We start from the raw sequence: 15,453 nt of genomic DNA, 5'->3' as shown, positions 1-15,453 counted from the left end.
AAAGCTGTGCTGCATAGTAAGGGAAGGTTTGGGTTACAGTTAAAATCTTGTATTTCTACATTATTCTGGCAGACATGCATTGCCTTCAGAGTTGGTTCATTTTCTGAGTGAACAACCATTAAGTTTTGTCTCTACCCTTAACTAACTCTGCAAGCAATCTTACAGACTTTTACTCCTGGATCCCTTATTCTTACAGATTATAACTTTCTAGAAATTCCATTCTGTATACAGTCATTTCAGAGATCAACTCACGTAAAATGTTGACTTTCCCAGAGGATTTAGCCATATTTCCCCTCTGTGTTTTTTTGTTTGGGTTTTTTCTTGCCTCTTAAATGGGATTATGAGGGAAGAATTTTAAGCAAAGGAAATGAAGAAGGTGGTCCTGTCTCTGTTTCTTTTCTTATTTTTCTACTTAAATTGAAAGCCATTTGAGGAGAGAACTTTGATCTTAGACAGTTTTTATGCCTCCTTCCCAGTCCTGCTTCTTCCAACTAGTTGTAATAGATATTTCTTCAATCCAGCTGGAAGGTTGACGAACATAATTTGTAGCCTTTTGAGGAAAGTTAAACATTTGTTTCATGACACTCTAATAAAAATACAAAGTATCGCTCATCAACTATACTCGACTCTTAAAGGAGAAGATATCTGTGAACATCTCTTGATATTTACTTAAGGAGAATATTTACTCTTAGGTTTGGTAGGTAAGAAAATCATTCTGCAAGCATCCCTTTTGCAATATTGATAGTGATTTGAATATTGATAGTCACTTGATAGAATTTTGTACTTAAAGAATTGTGTATTGAGACATAATTAAGAGACAAATACTATTCTTGAATGGGAAGACTCTGTATTGTAATGAGATGAGTTCTCCCTAAATTAATCTAAAAATGTATGATCACAATAAAATACCAGTAATACTTAAAAAATCTTGGCATGCTTGTTCCGTAATTTTTAATGGAAAAATAAGCAAATAAGAATAGTCTTGAAAATTATAAAAAAGAAGAGGAATGAGAAGCAGAGGTTTACCAGGCGTCAAAAGACTTCATAATAATAATAAAAATTATTGTAAATAATGATGAAACAATAATAATAAGTTGCATTATAAAACTTCATTAATTAAAAGTTTGCTATGGTAAATAAGGAGAGCCACAGACCAAAGAAAGAGCCGTAAGAATCCAGAAATAAATCCCAAAAGGAATTTTTATGTATGGTTTTTATATATAATAAAGGTGACATTTCAAATTGTTGGGGGAAAATGGTGTTAAGTTATATCCAAAAAAGTAAAATAAAGCTTGATTCCTGCCTTACTCCTTATACCAAAATAAATAATTATTATTAGTTTGTCTGAATGTGAAGGTAATTCTTGCTAGAGCCTTTGATGGTTGAATAAACTGACAAAATAGTCAACATAGTTATAAATATTGAGACCTGTATATCTTTTCATTTTTAGCTTTATATATTGCTAAATCTCATCTAAAAAACATTGCAGTAAATTGAGTAGGACTTAAGTGGTTGTTGGAAAGAGAGCCCTTAAGTTTGGCAGAAAGGACCAAATAGGTGAAAAATGCTTCATATTATGAATGTTGGTGAAAAACTATCAGAGGTTTATGGAATGTTAATCCTTTAGTAAAAGTGAGAAAGGTTTGATTATATTGGTTGAGTTTTAGGTATTCTGCTATATTTTAACTTCTGGCATTTTTAATTTTAGTACAGTAAAACACTCAATATTAAGGACTTAAAATGTTTACCATATCTAAAGTGTGGTTCTGTTATATTGAGGGTCCAAGTATTTCTGTTAGAACACGTTTGTAATTTTATAGTGCAAGTCACTAGGTATTACTTAACAGAAATTCATGCTGTACTGATGTTTCAAATAGCATCAGTTTCATTCAGAAAAGAGAAACTGTAGTGATCTGATGAATGTGAATTAAGAAAGAGTTTTAAATATGTCTTGGAACTAATTGTATTTATGAGCTTACTGATTTTCTATACTAATTTTGTATTCAACTACAATAATTGTCTTGTTTTTAATAAGTTTTTCAGTTGATTCTTTGAGAGTTTCCAAGTATGCAATCATATCATTTGTAAATAGCAATAATTTTAACACCTCCTTTCAGATTTTTTGTCTGAGGTTTTCTTCTTGGCTAATTGTGTTGGCTAACACCTTCAGGACAATGTTAAGTTATAGAAAAAATAGTGGACATCCTTGAATTGTTCCTTGGGAATCCTTCTGATGTTTCCCCACTGGGCATTATTCTGACTTTGGGATTGAGACAGATATATTTTATCACATTAAGGAATTTTCTAGCCATTCATATTTTATTTAGTTTTCTTTTAGATCAAGAAAGATTGTTGAATTTTGTTAAATGCTGTTCTATCATCCATGGAAATAGCTGTATGATTTTTTTATCTTACGTCTCTTGATGTGATGAATTATATTAAATATTGAATTCAAATATTGAAATCTTGATTTCCAGGAAAATTTCTACTTTCATAGTTGTAATCAGTTTATAAAGACATCTGAAAGCTTTTCTGTATTTTTTAATGCTCTGGAACAGTTTAAATAGTACTGGCATTATCTGTCCTTTACAGGTTTGGTAGTATTCCTTTTGAAATCTTTTGGGCTTGGTGCTTTTCATAGAGGGTAGCTCTTAACTTTTAAAATTCAGTAGTAGTGGGGCCGGCTCCATGGCCGAGTGGTTAAGTTCGTGCGCTCCGCTGCGGTGGCCCAGGGTTCTGATCCTGGGCACGGACATGGCACTGCTCATCAGGCCACGTTGAGGCAGCGTCCCACATCCCACAACTAGAAGGACCTGCAACTAAGATATACAGCTATGTACCGGGGGGTTTGGGAAATAAAGCAGGAAAAAAAAAAAAGATTGGCAACAGTTGTTAGGCCAGGTGCCAATCCTTAAAAAAAAAAAAAATTTAATAGTGGTTAATCTTGTAAGTTTTCTGTCTCTTCCAAGGTGTTTTGTTAAAAATTATCTATATATATAAATTACCTTTTCTACAGTTTTAAAATGTATTTACATAGTGTTGTAATAGTAGTAGTCATCATTGCCTCTTACTGATTTTTAAAATTTTCTTTGTATCTATGACTGTTGCTTCCTTATTTTTATTTTCTATCTTTGTATTAGTTGTTTACATACCTTTTTTTCTCCCAAAGAACAGCTTTTAAAAAATTACTTATTTTTGTTAATTCTTTTTTTCTTTTCCTTAGCTTTATTTTATTCTTGTAACTTAAATTGAATGCTTAATACATTTATTTTCATCTTACTTATTAACACAAGACACTGTACACATATGTATTTGAGGCCGTGATATTTTCTGACCGCTGCTTTAATGTTATCCCACAGGTCCTGATATGTAGTAATTTACTTTGGTTTTTTCTAGATATCATAATTTTTTTCTTTTTCTTTTTCTTTTTTTTAGTTTTTGTAATCTAAGTGTTATTTCCAGGTGGCAAATGTGTGTTTATATGTTTGGTTTTTGGCTTAATTACTATTTGTAGTTTTATTGTATTGCTTTCAGAGAATACTGTTGAATCCTATTTCTACTTCTTTGAATTTGTTGAAACTTTATTTTGGTGGCATGCTATTTGGTCAGTTGTGTTTTATGAACACTTAAAGATGTGTTCTTTTTTTTTAAGTACACAGAGTTTAATATTCTCAATGAGAACTGTCTCATTCTGTATCCTAATAACAATATCTTTCTACTTCTCTCTGTATTTTCTTTAGTTTTGCTTTATGAATGTTGATGCTTTGCTGTTTGATGAATAGATATTCCTGTTATATCTCCATTGTAAACACATCCTTTAAAAAAAAACTTTTTTATTTTGAAATAATCATAGATTTACAGGAAGTTGCAAAAAAAAAAAAAAAAAAAGATGTATAAGCAGGTCCTGTACACACTTCACCCAGCCTTCCCCAATGGTAACATCTTGACTATAGTAAAATATCACAGCCAGGAAATTGACATTGGTTCAATTCACAGAGCCTATTCAGATTTTACCAGTTTTACATACCACTCATTTGTGTGTGTGTTTTATATTTCTGTGAAATTTTATCACACGTGTAGCTTCATGTAACTACCCCACAATTCAGATCTAGAACTGTTCCAAAACCACAAGGCTTCTTTTTGCCACCTCTTTGTAGTCATACCAACCCTCCTCCATTTCTCACTCCTGCCACCCACTAGTCTATTTTCCATCTCCATAATCTTGTCATTTCAAGAATGTTATAAAATGGGATCACATGGTATGTAACCTTTTGAAATTGGCTTTTTTCACTCAGCATATTCTTGAGATCCATCCAAGATGTTAAGTGTATCAGCAGTTCCTTTTTATTGCTGAGTAGTATTCCATGGTATTAATGTGCCACAGTTTGTTTAATCATACACCTGTTGAAGGACATTTGAATAGTTTCCAGTTTTTGGCTATTCCATATAAGGCTGTTAGGAACATTTGTGTACAGGTGTTGCTGAACGTAAGTTTTCATTTGTCTGGGGTATATGTCCAAAAGTGCAATTTCTGGGCATATGGTAAGTACATGTTTAGTTTTATAAGAAACTGCTGAACTTTTTTTCAGAGTAGATGTACTTTTTACATTTCTACTAGTTATGTGTGAGTGATCTAGTTTCTCTACATCCTTGCCAACGTTTAGTATTATCACTGTTTTCTATTCTGTTTTAATCATTCTGATGGGTATGTAGTGATATCTCATTGTGGTTTTTATTTACATTCCCTAATGGCTAATGATGTTGAACATCTTTTCGTGTGTTTATTTGCCATCTGTATCTCCTCTTCAGTGAAATGTCTGTTTGTATCTTTTAATTTTCTGATTGGATTATTAGTCTTTTTTCTGTTGGGTTTGAGAGTTCTTTATATATTGTAGATACAAGTTCTTTGCTCACTATATGATTTGCAAATATTTTTTCCCATTTTATAGTTTGTCTTTTCATCCTCTTAATAAGGTCTTTTGCAGAGAAAGTTTATTAATTTTTCCTTTTCTGGATTGCACTTTTGTTGTTAAGAACACTTCCCTAGCTGTAAGTCCTGAAGATTTTCTTCTTTGCTTTTTGTTTTAATGCTTTTTTCCTTATAACATTTTACATTTAAGTTCATAGTCCACTTTGAGTTAATCTTTATATAAGGGGTGAGGTTCGTGTTGAGATTCTGGGTTTTTTTTGCCCATGGATGCCTAATTGCTCCAGCACCATTCGTTGGAAAGGAACTGCGTCCTTCTTAACACTACACTATAACGTGACCTTTTTTTAGTTTAAAGTTTTTTTTTGAGGGATCTCAAGTTCAACCGTGTGGGGTATTAAGATCACAACCCTTGTTCTGTTTGTATTTGCCTAGTATACTTTTGCCCTTTGTTTTGTTTTCAACCTTCAAAACCGCTTAGATGTCAGTTTACATTGTAGGCTTGGATGTTGTTTTATGATCCAGTCTGAAAGTCTTTTTGTTTTCCTCTGGTGAATTTAGCTCACTTATGTTTATTGAAATGAAAGACGGTCTAAGTTTTGAAACATAATTTTCTGTTTTGCTTTTGGTTTTTATAACTGAAAAAATCTCTAACTATGTAGTATGTTTACTTTGGCCTAGTTATTTGTAGGAAGTGTGTGTGAGTATGGAGGTGTGTCTTCCTATGTTCCAGGCTGTCTAGAATTTTCCTTATGATCCAAGAATAAGTGTGTTAGTTTGTTCAGCTTTTTCTTTCCCCAGCCAATAGAGTTAGGTTACTGTATTTTTTTTGTAATAGAAAACCTCTTTTCTCTCCTGCTGCCATAGAAACAGAGTGTTCTTTGTAAATAGTGCATTCCTGAATGATTTCCTTTAAGCTCTGTCTTCTCTGTTTCATTGTGGGAACCAAACTGAGGAGTTTCTGCCTGTAGCATGTGTATCTCATTCTCATTGTTATAAACATGGATTTTAGGCTTTACACTTTGAGAAGTTTATCTTGCTACCTCTTTGTGAGAGAAGCAGTTTTCCTTCTCTTCTTCCACTGTTTTGAGCCCCTACATCATCTCCATTGCTTTTGTGAGCCCTTCCACATATTTTGAGGGCTGTGTTTTAGCTCTATCTTAATTTTATCAGAAAAGGAATTTATGTTTTTGTTTTTGTTCTCCTTGTTTGGATGATTTTTAAGAAGAGAAGGAGGAAATGGGGATTATGCCACTATTCTCAAAGTAGGTATCAGTAATAGTATTGTAACATCTTCACAAAACATGTTGCTGTATTTTTATAAGTTATATTTAATTATTGGGAGAGCAAAACCTTTATTGGGATAATTAGAATATAGATTTCTGAAATACTTTAATTCTTTTTCTAAATTTTAGTTTAAAAATACAAAAGAATTTAATTTAACTTTAAAAAATAACTAATTCTATGTGTTCTACCTTTTAAAGTCTTGAAGACTTGACGCATGGAAATATGTATTGTTTGTCAGCTCATTTCCTCCAGTAGTAGTTGTGATAAAAACGAACAGGAGAATTTATTGTTCACAAAGTGGGGCATTAGTGAGTTTTATTCTGAAGTAAGGGAATATATTTCAATTCTTGTAGTTTCTACCCTTTGAAAATTATATACACTTTTAAAAAAGTATCTACTCATTTAAGGAAATTTACTGATTTCTTACAGAATTATAGCTACCATCTCTGCAATTCCTTCTCTTGTGTCTCTATTTTCTTTCCCTGTACTTTTTTTCTAAGTCATCTCTCTCAGCTTGCCACTGTTTCAGTGGCTTTGCAGTGGAGAAATAGTATGGGACTTTTCTACTATCGTAGGATCCTTTGAGGGTTATGAGCAGTATGGTTAACCTCTTCTGTCATCGCCCTTCCCTTGATAAGGACAATGTTCAGTGTCTGTATTGCTTAAATAGTTGTCCAAGGACCATATAGCAATCTGGTACTGGTTGTTTGGTGTTTTCATATCCTAAAAATAAATCATCACAATATAAAAAGCATGTATTAGTTATCTATTGCTGTGTAACAAAATGCCCTAGAATTTAGTAGCTTAAAACAATAAATGTTTATCATCTCCACAGTTCCTGAGGGGCAGGAATGTGGGAGCAGCTTTGTTGGGTGGTTCTGGCTCAGGGTCTTTTATTTGTATGTAAATTACAGTTAAGCTGTTGGCTGAGGCTTCAGTCACCTCAAGGCTTAACTAAGGCTGGAGTCTAAGCTCACACACGCGGTTGTTGGCAGGCCTCGGCTCCTCACTGGCTGTTTGCCAGAGATCTTTGTTCCTCACCACGTGGGCCTTTCTATGGAATTCCCTGAATGTCCTCGTGTCATAGCAGTTGCCTTCTCTCAGGCCGAGTAATCCAAGAGAGAGAAAGATAGTGAGTGGAAGAGGAGTTCCAAGATGAAAGCTGCAGTCTTTTATAACCTAATGTTGAAGTGACATACGATCACTTCTGCCATATGCTGTTGGTCATACAGACCAACACTGGTGAGAGAGGACTACACCAAGGTGTGAATACCAGGAGATAGAGTTCACTGTTGCCTACCCTACAGGCTGACTCCCAAGAAGAGCAATGATATATTTCAATGGAGAACTAATTTTCATACTTATTATCTGAATTTATATTCAAATACAATGTATTTCTTTTATAACATGATGAATGTTTTTATACTTATTCTGCTGTGTTCTATGGACAAAGACATATTTGCTATATTTACGCTGAATTTAAGAGATGACTTTGACAAGCTGGTGATTAGGATCATTCTTTGATTTTCTTTTAATATAATTTGATGTCTTACTAATGCAAAGCCTAAAGACTTATCCTCATAAAATCTTAGGAAGGAAGTGTTTAGCTGAGTTTACTTTATCAGTATTTATTTGAAGGTAAGATTATTTTTCCCCTCCAGAAAGCTCCAGATCTCTCCAATGTTAAATAATAAGGAAGGAGCAGCAACTTATATTTGTATAATGCTCTGGATTTGTAAAACCTCCTTTTTACTTTAATGCATGGGATTAGACAAATTTTTGGAGTTGATATTTACTTAGAAGGCATTCTATAATTTGTTCTTAATTTTTGAGGGGTTCATAGACCCCTTTGAGAATGATGAAAGCAATGGTCTTTCCAAAGAAATGCAATTATACATACAAAGGCGATTTTGCGATTCAGAGGGACCCTCAGAAAGTCCATGGATTTTAGATTGAGATTTTGTCTCCTTTGAAAGCACCGGTAGACTTTCTGATGGTCTCTGAAAGGAGTACTTTTTGATTTTCAAAATATAAAGGGAAACAATGTACCTAACTCAAATTGGAAATGTGTGTTTGTTTTCATTTTATATGCCTTTTTATTCATTTATCCTAATGATCGTTTTTGTTTCTGAATTTTACTTCCTTTGTAGTATCTGGAGCATAAGAACAGTGCTTATTTTCTTCTTTTCCAAGAGAACAGAAAGAAATAGTAAGTTTAATTTCTTAGTTTTTATAAATACATTTAAAAAACCCATCTGATAGTGCATTGTTTGTAATTGAATGGCAGTTTGTGAAATGGTATGTTGAAATGACATGGTAAATATTCAAGAGTTGATTAAAGCATAAGAAAGGTTATGAGTGATCAGGATGGTTCTGTTTTTCATTCGTATTATTTCTGTCTTATTCATTTAGAATTTTTTTTACACAATTCATTTCTTTAAATCAAGAGAAATTATATTTGTTAAATTAATCTTTATAGAAAACTTATGTTACTATGGAATAAAGTATAATTACATATCTTTGATTTTTTCTATTAATTGCACCATTCTCTTTAACCTCACAGCCCCTAGGCTTTTGTTTTTGTTGAAATGTACAAGTTATGATAAAATCTCCTTCTGTATTTGTTGTGTGTATGTACAGATTTTAAAGATTTTCAGGTCTTAAAACTATGAGTTGTAATTAATCAAAGATGCAGATTTCATTTAAAATGAACTTGATGTGTGACTTTTTTCTTATTTTAACTTTTCATTATGGAAGATTTCAAAGGTATACAAAAGTAGACTGAATAGTATAATGAACCCTCATATACCTATCATACAACCTAAATAATCATCAACCCATGGTCAATCTTGTTTCATTTTTACCCTCATCCACTTCTTCACTTCCTGTATTATTTTGAAGTATACCCCAGATATATCTATTCATAACAGACTTAAAAAAAAAAGCACAATATATTATCATACCTAAAAAAGAATTTTAGTGTCAAAATATTTAATATAAAAATATTAAATTTCCAATTATCTCATGTCCTTTGCTTTAAAAAATATTTTGTTTGACTCAAGATCCAAGTAAGGTTCATACAGATATATGACTTTCAAACTGCCCTCCTCGCTCATCACTTGTCTCCTGCTCAGTTTAGTTTCTGTGGTCTAGCCCAATGACCATCTCTTGCAGACACTCTTTTTTTTTTTTTTTTTTTTTAAAGATTTTATTTTTTGCTTTTTCTCCCCAAAGCCCCCCGGTACATAGTTGTATATTCTTCGTTGTGGGTCCTTCTAGTTGTGGCATGTGGGACGCTGCCTCAGCTTGGTTTGATGAGCAGTGCCATGTCTGCGTCCAGGATTCGAACCAACGAAACACTGGGCCGCCTGCAGCGGAGCATGTGAACTTAACCACTCGGCCATGGGGCCAGCCCCTTGCAGACACTCTTGACTCCTTTGTCCCTCTTATCATCCTACTAATCTTGCAAACTGTACCTTGTTTAATTACAATTAAATGCTTAATCTTTGACTGGCAAAACCTTATCCTGGTTAAAAACATTTATATATTTAATCTATGCCTGCATCAGAAAAGCTAAAATTTGTTAGAAGAAAATCATACAATGTGCTGACCAGACTTATTTTAAATCTATGATTGCAAATATCAAATGTGCAGTCAACAGTACTACACAGTTCTATTTTACAGTTAGTTCCCTAGGAAATTCACTTTTTTTCTCTTTGAAAGCATTGTTTGAGATTGTATTTCTCCTTAAATCACTAATACCTGCCTCCCTACCAAAAACCAAACCAAAATAAAAACAACCAACCAAAAAAAATTCAAAAGCCACAAAAAACCCCCCGCACAAAATCTACCTGGCCACTGTCACCTATTTGTCTCACTTTATAGAGAAAATAGATATTAACAGATGAGAGCTACCTCTACCACCAAATACATCAAGTTAAGTCCATCTGTTACTCAGTGTGTTGTCATCCTTCATGATATTCTGAAAGACTGACCTTGATCCCATCTGTGCCTAAGCCCTCCATTTATGCTCTGGATTCTAGATACTCTGGACATCTCAAGAACTTTGCCCTTGTGGTTGTCAACAAAAATAATCCATAGCCAATCTATAAATGAAAATTGGGGTGAGTTTGTTCTGAGCCAAATGTGAGGATTGTATAGCCTGGGGCTTTCCTTCCCCAAGGAAGAAAGGGCACCAAAGAAGTGGGGTGTACAGAGTGGTTATATACCCTCAAAGAGAAGGTTTCACATGTGATTGAAATGTCCCTTTTACAGTAATTATGAAGCTGCTCTCTTGGCACAGCGATTGATGGACACAGCAGGTGGTAGGTCTGCTGGTCTCGGTGGACACAGCAGGGTGGCAAGTTTGTTGTCTCAAGCTGGGTGGTCACAGGAATCAGTTCCTAGCCTAGGGAGAGATGCTTATCCTTAAGGAAATGCCAATGTGGGGGAAGTTGCACCTTTATCTTAAGGCCATTTATTGTTGTCTTTGGGACATAGCAAATGCTTAAAGCAGATATACAATGCAGGCTCAATGGCCATGTCAGGTCCTTTTGGAAAAACAAAGCAGGCAGAATTAGGTTTACACTGAATGACTTCCTCTTATAGTCCAACATATCCTATTGCTTGCCATTTTTATTTGTCATGGTTATCTCTTCCTATGATTGTCCTCTCTTTTGCATCATCACTTTCTATTGGATTGTCCCTGTTGGCTTTAATCCTGCCTCAGTACAATCATCTGGGGGAAAAAAGCTCTATCTTGACTCCATATTCCCTTTAATCTACCATGCATTTCTCTCTCCCTTTCAAAGTCCCATCATCTTTACCTCCAAAATTATCTGGAATCTGACCACTTCTAACTTTTTTTACTACTACTTCAATTCTCATTCAGGTCATCATCATCTCTTCTTGCACTACTGCAGTGGCTTCCTAACAAGTCTATTTTTAAGGTATAAATCAGATGTTGTGTCTCTTCTGCTTAAAATTCTCTAATTGCTTTCCATTGCAACCAGAGTAAAATCTGATTCCTTATCCCAGCTTTCTGACTTCTGCTCATTTTTCTAACTTTATCTGCTTCCACTCTCCTTTTTCTCTCTTTTGCTTCAGCCACACTGTCCATCTTCTTGTCCTGCAAACAAATTCTCTAAACCTCAGTTTCCTAATTTATAAAATGGAAACAAATATTTTGTTTTGGCAGGGCTGTTATGAGTATTATTTGTGAAAGCATGTAAAAATTGCAAAGTGTTATATACATGTCGGCTGATGGTACTAATTTTTCTTTTCCAATCCTTACTCTTTTTTATTTTTCTTGCCTTTTAAATTTTTCTTGCCTTATTTAGTGGGTTAGGACCCAGTATAATATGGAATTGAAGTGGAAATACCAGATATAGTTGTCTAGTTCCTGATTTCAGTGGAAAAGCTTTTAATTTTTACCATAAAAATATGATGTTTCCTGTAGTTTTAAAAAAAGTTGATGCTTTTTATCAGATTAAGGAAATTAAGCATATGGTATTTTTCCAATGATATTTAAAAGAGTCCTTGGAATTACTTCTCTGAGGAAATCGAATGAGCAAATATTTTAATTTACAAATAGGCATTTCAGGACGTGGCTGTTATATAAAGGGATGTTTTTGCTTTAAAAGTTTATTTCAGGGATCTTTTCACTTAAAAAATTTTACTAATTTGTTTGAATTGCTTGCACACTTAAAGTAGACTTCATAAAAGATTGTCTTGCAGTATTACACATTTTTTTTTAGCATGAAGTCAGGTACAACATATGTATATATATATATTTAAGCCTGAAGCTATTGGTTATGTCCTTGCTTTTTGTTTTCTATTAGTTTTATTTCCTGTTTTACAAGTTGAACTTAGTGTACATTAAAGTGAGGGTTGGCAAACTATAGCCTGTGAGGCAAGTCCTACCCACCACCTTGTATGGCTCATGATCTAAGAATAGTTCTTACATTTTTAAATCATTGAAAAAATTCAAAAAATAATATTTTGTGACATTTAAATTTGTGTGAAATTCAAATTTCTGTTTTTATTGGAACACAGCCATGCCCATTTATTTACATGTTGTCTATAGCTGCTTTCATTCCATAGTGGCAGAGTTGAGGAGTTTGGACAGAGTGCATATGGTGCTCTCAACACTTCAGAGTGTTGCAGGATGCACAACAAATCATAGTGACACATTTATGACTTGACAGCCTTTCAGGTACCATGTATGTTGCTGTATTGCGACACTTTATTTTTTTATTACCAGCTCATACTCATCATGTGAAAACAAGAAAAGAAGAGAAAATTGGACTTTGAATGTTGCACTTTTAGGGGAGCAATGGAAGGTGGACTAATTTTTATCAAAATGCAAAGTATTGTGTTTATTATGCAATGATATTACAGCTGTGCTAAAAGAATACTCCTATACATTGACATTACCATACTAAGTACTCAACATGATATTCCTAACTCACAAAAAAGCAATGTCCAGAAAAATTAGAGCATTTAAAATGGAATATCTCATCATAGCAGAATTTCTTCATAAAAATAAAAGATGAAAATGGAACTTTGACCAAAGTAAGTTTCTGAGTGGCTTATTTGTGAAGCAAAGAAAGCCATTAATCAATGGCGAGTTCATGAAATTGCATTTGATTGCAGCAGCTTAGGAAGTGTGTTCAGAGAAAATATACTTGCTTGAGTAGTAGCCTTTTGGCAAGAACAATTTCTTAAAGAATTGAGAACGTTGAAAGCATCATAATCAATTTAAAAACAAGGCAAATAATTTCAAGTGATCTTCCTTGGCTGTAGATGAGTTGACAGATGTTACCGATACCACTCAATTGTGGTTTATTTGAGGAGTCAGTACTGAGCTTGAAGTGGCTGAAGAATTAGCCTCTATGAATAGTATGTGTGGAACCACTCCAGGAGAGAATATTTTCAAAGTTGAAAAAACGGTACAACCTGAAGTGGAATCTGCTAAGATGTATTACAACTCTTGGTGGTAAATATAGATGAGTAGCAGAAAAAGGCTTAGTCGGGTTAATTTATAAAGTTTGTGAACTCTAAGGTGTTAAAACCTACAGTTATTCACTGTGTTATTTGACAGCAGGTACTTTGCAGAGCATGTTTGAACCTATCATGTGTTCTTGAGGTAGTAATGTTAATGGAGAACTTCATTTGCTCTTATGGACTTAACTGTCGTCAGTTACGTAAACCTTTATCAGAAGTAGAGGCTGAATATCTTGACCTGCCCTACTATGCAGCAGCTTGATGGCATAGCAATGGTAAAGCTTTACTGTGATATTTTGAGCTCTGAGCTCAGACTGAAATTTTTCTGAATGAGAAGAATCCTCTTCAATCACTATGATTGAACACTGACTGGCTTTGGAAATTAGCTTTTGCTGCAGACTTGAGGGTCGTTCTTAATGAATTCAGCCTAAGATTGCAAGAGAAAACACTGCTTATATGGGAAACCTATACTGCCGTAAAGTTATTTAGAAAACAAATAGCATTGTAATCACAAAAAGTAATTTTTTAAAAAGTGCTATGAAAAGTCAAAACAAGAAGCAAGATCTCCATTCTAACACAGTGTAGCAGATACATTATCTGAGCTCAAACTGCCAGTTCCAGCAGTGTTTTTCAGACTTCATGCAAGTGCAAAGGAAATTTCCATATTTCAAAATCCATTTAACTGTACAATTGAGCAGCTTCCACTAATCTTCACTTGGAAGTGATTAATTTGCAGTGTAATGACATGATAACAGGCAAATATCAAGAATCTAAAGAATTCTATGGGTACCTTCCATACGATAAATTAAATCATGTGGTTGTGGATTGATTTCAACCTTTAGCAGTACCTATCTGTGTGAAAGAAAATTTTTGATAATCAAATGCATAAAATCTCATTACAGATCAACATTAACAGATTAACATTTGCAATCAATTGTGATAGTAGGGAACACTAGCTTTGAACCTCAATTAAGTGAAATTTTATCTTCCTACCCAAAAGAAAATAATTTCTTCCTTTTCATTGGTAGACCTGTATTACAAAAAATTAAACTCAATTATTACTATATAATTTGAATTTTGTCAATAAAATGTTTGTGGAAATTTGTTTTCTCTTTTGCTTTAAAATAACCGATTTGATTTTACCTGTTGGTCCATAAAGCCTAAGATAGTCACTGTCTGGCCCTTCACAGAAAAAGTTTGCTGACCTGTGGATTAAAGGATAGATATTTGGCTTGGTCTTAGCTAACTAAAGATGACTATTCTTTTTAAAGATGTCAGCAGGTTTTTTTTCCTCTTTAGTAATAAGTCTGCTAGCACATTAAAGACTACTTAATATATTTTGAAAAAAAATTTTATAGTAAAATTATCATTTTATAAGTTTGTATTTCTTTGGAGTTTTACATACTTTTACTTTGAATTGGGTGTTCATATGTTTGCTACCCCAAAACTTCAATGAAGAGATAGCAGTTTTATTTATAAACTTGATTAAAAATTAAGAACAGTTATTTAAATTCTGTTTGCAAAAATGTTTAAATCAAGTTCTGACTCTTTTTTCCAGCTGGAATTGCATTCCCAATTGTACAGTTAAATATTTCTAGAGAAAGACTAGAAACCTAAGATAAATTTGTAAAGTATATGTTTGACATTCACAAATGATATTCTTTGAAATAATTCTTCATGTTCCACCATGCCAACCTAAATAAGCAGGCACACCTTAGAACAGTTTAATTTTGAAAAGTATCCCCTTCCTTTTTGAATCCTTCCTCAGGTATAATACTATCGATTTTCAAAAGGTTTTCCTTATTAGCGCTCAATATCTTAAAGGTTGAGTAATTTAAAAAGTTATGCACTTCTTCCTTATAAACAAAGAGAGAACATTTTTATTACCAATGTATGAAAAGAGATTTGGGTATTAATTTTGAAGTTAACGTGAGTGAGATGTTGAAGGAGATGTGGAAAGGAAGAAGAAATAATAGTAATGTTTCTGAAAACATTTAAAAATATATATCTTTTTAAATTTGGAAAGGTATTTTATTCTATGTAAAGTCCATTTTTCCCTACTTAGCTTGCAGTATGTAAAATAGGCAAAAATATGAAATATATATGAGTAAAGATTGAGGTAATATTTGTTTATACACATCAGCGAGAAATCCTAAAATGAGAAAGTTTTCTTGTGGTTTTTTAATGTATATCATTTGGCATGATTTTTTCTTATATCTCATTATCTTAATATC

General features: G+C 33.3%; 1 protein-coding gene across 6 annotated transcripts in view; it reads left to right on the top strand.

Annotated features, from left to right (window-relative positions):
* The window catches only part of LNPK (lunapark, ER junction formation factor), a 66,817-nt gene that overhangs the window by 13,301 nt on the left and 38,063 nt on the right, over nucleotides 1-15,453 (top strand). For all 6 annotated transcript variants that reach the window (XM_070242037.1, XM_005601601.4, XM_023622035.2 and 3 more), the window contains one exon: nucleotides 8,365-8,423. In XM_070242037.1, the coding sequence (XP_070098138.1) occupies nucleotides 8,365-8,423 (59 nt within the window). The remainder of the gene's footprint in view (nucleotides 1-8,364; nucleotides 8,424-15,453) is intronic.

Source organism: Equus caballus, chromosome 18 (genome assembly GCF_041296265.1).
Source record: "Equus caballus isolate H_3958 breed thoroughbred chromosome 18, TB-T2T, whole genome shotgun sequence".
NCBI lineage: Eukaryota > Metazoa > Chordata > Mammalia > Perissodactyla > Equidae > Equus > Equus caballus.
The sequence above is the reverse complement of the archived record's forward strand: the minus strand, read 5'-3'. Positions and strand labels throughout refer to the sequence as shown.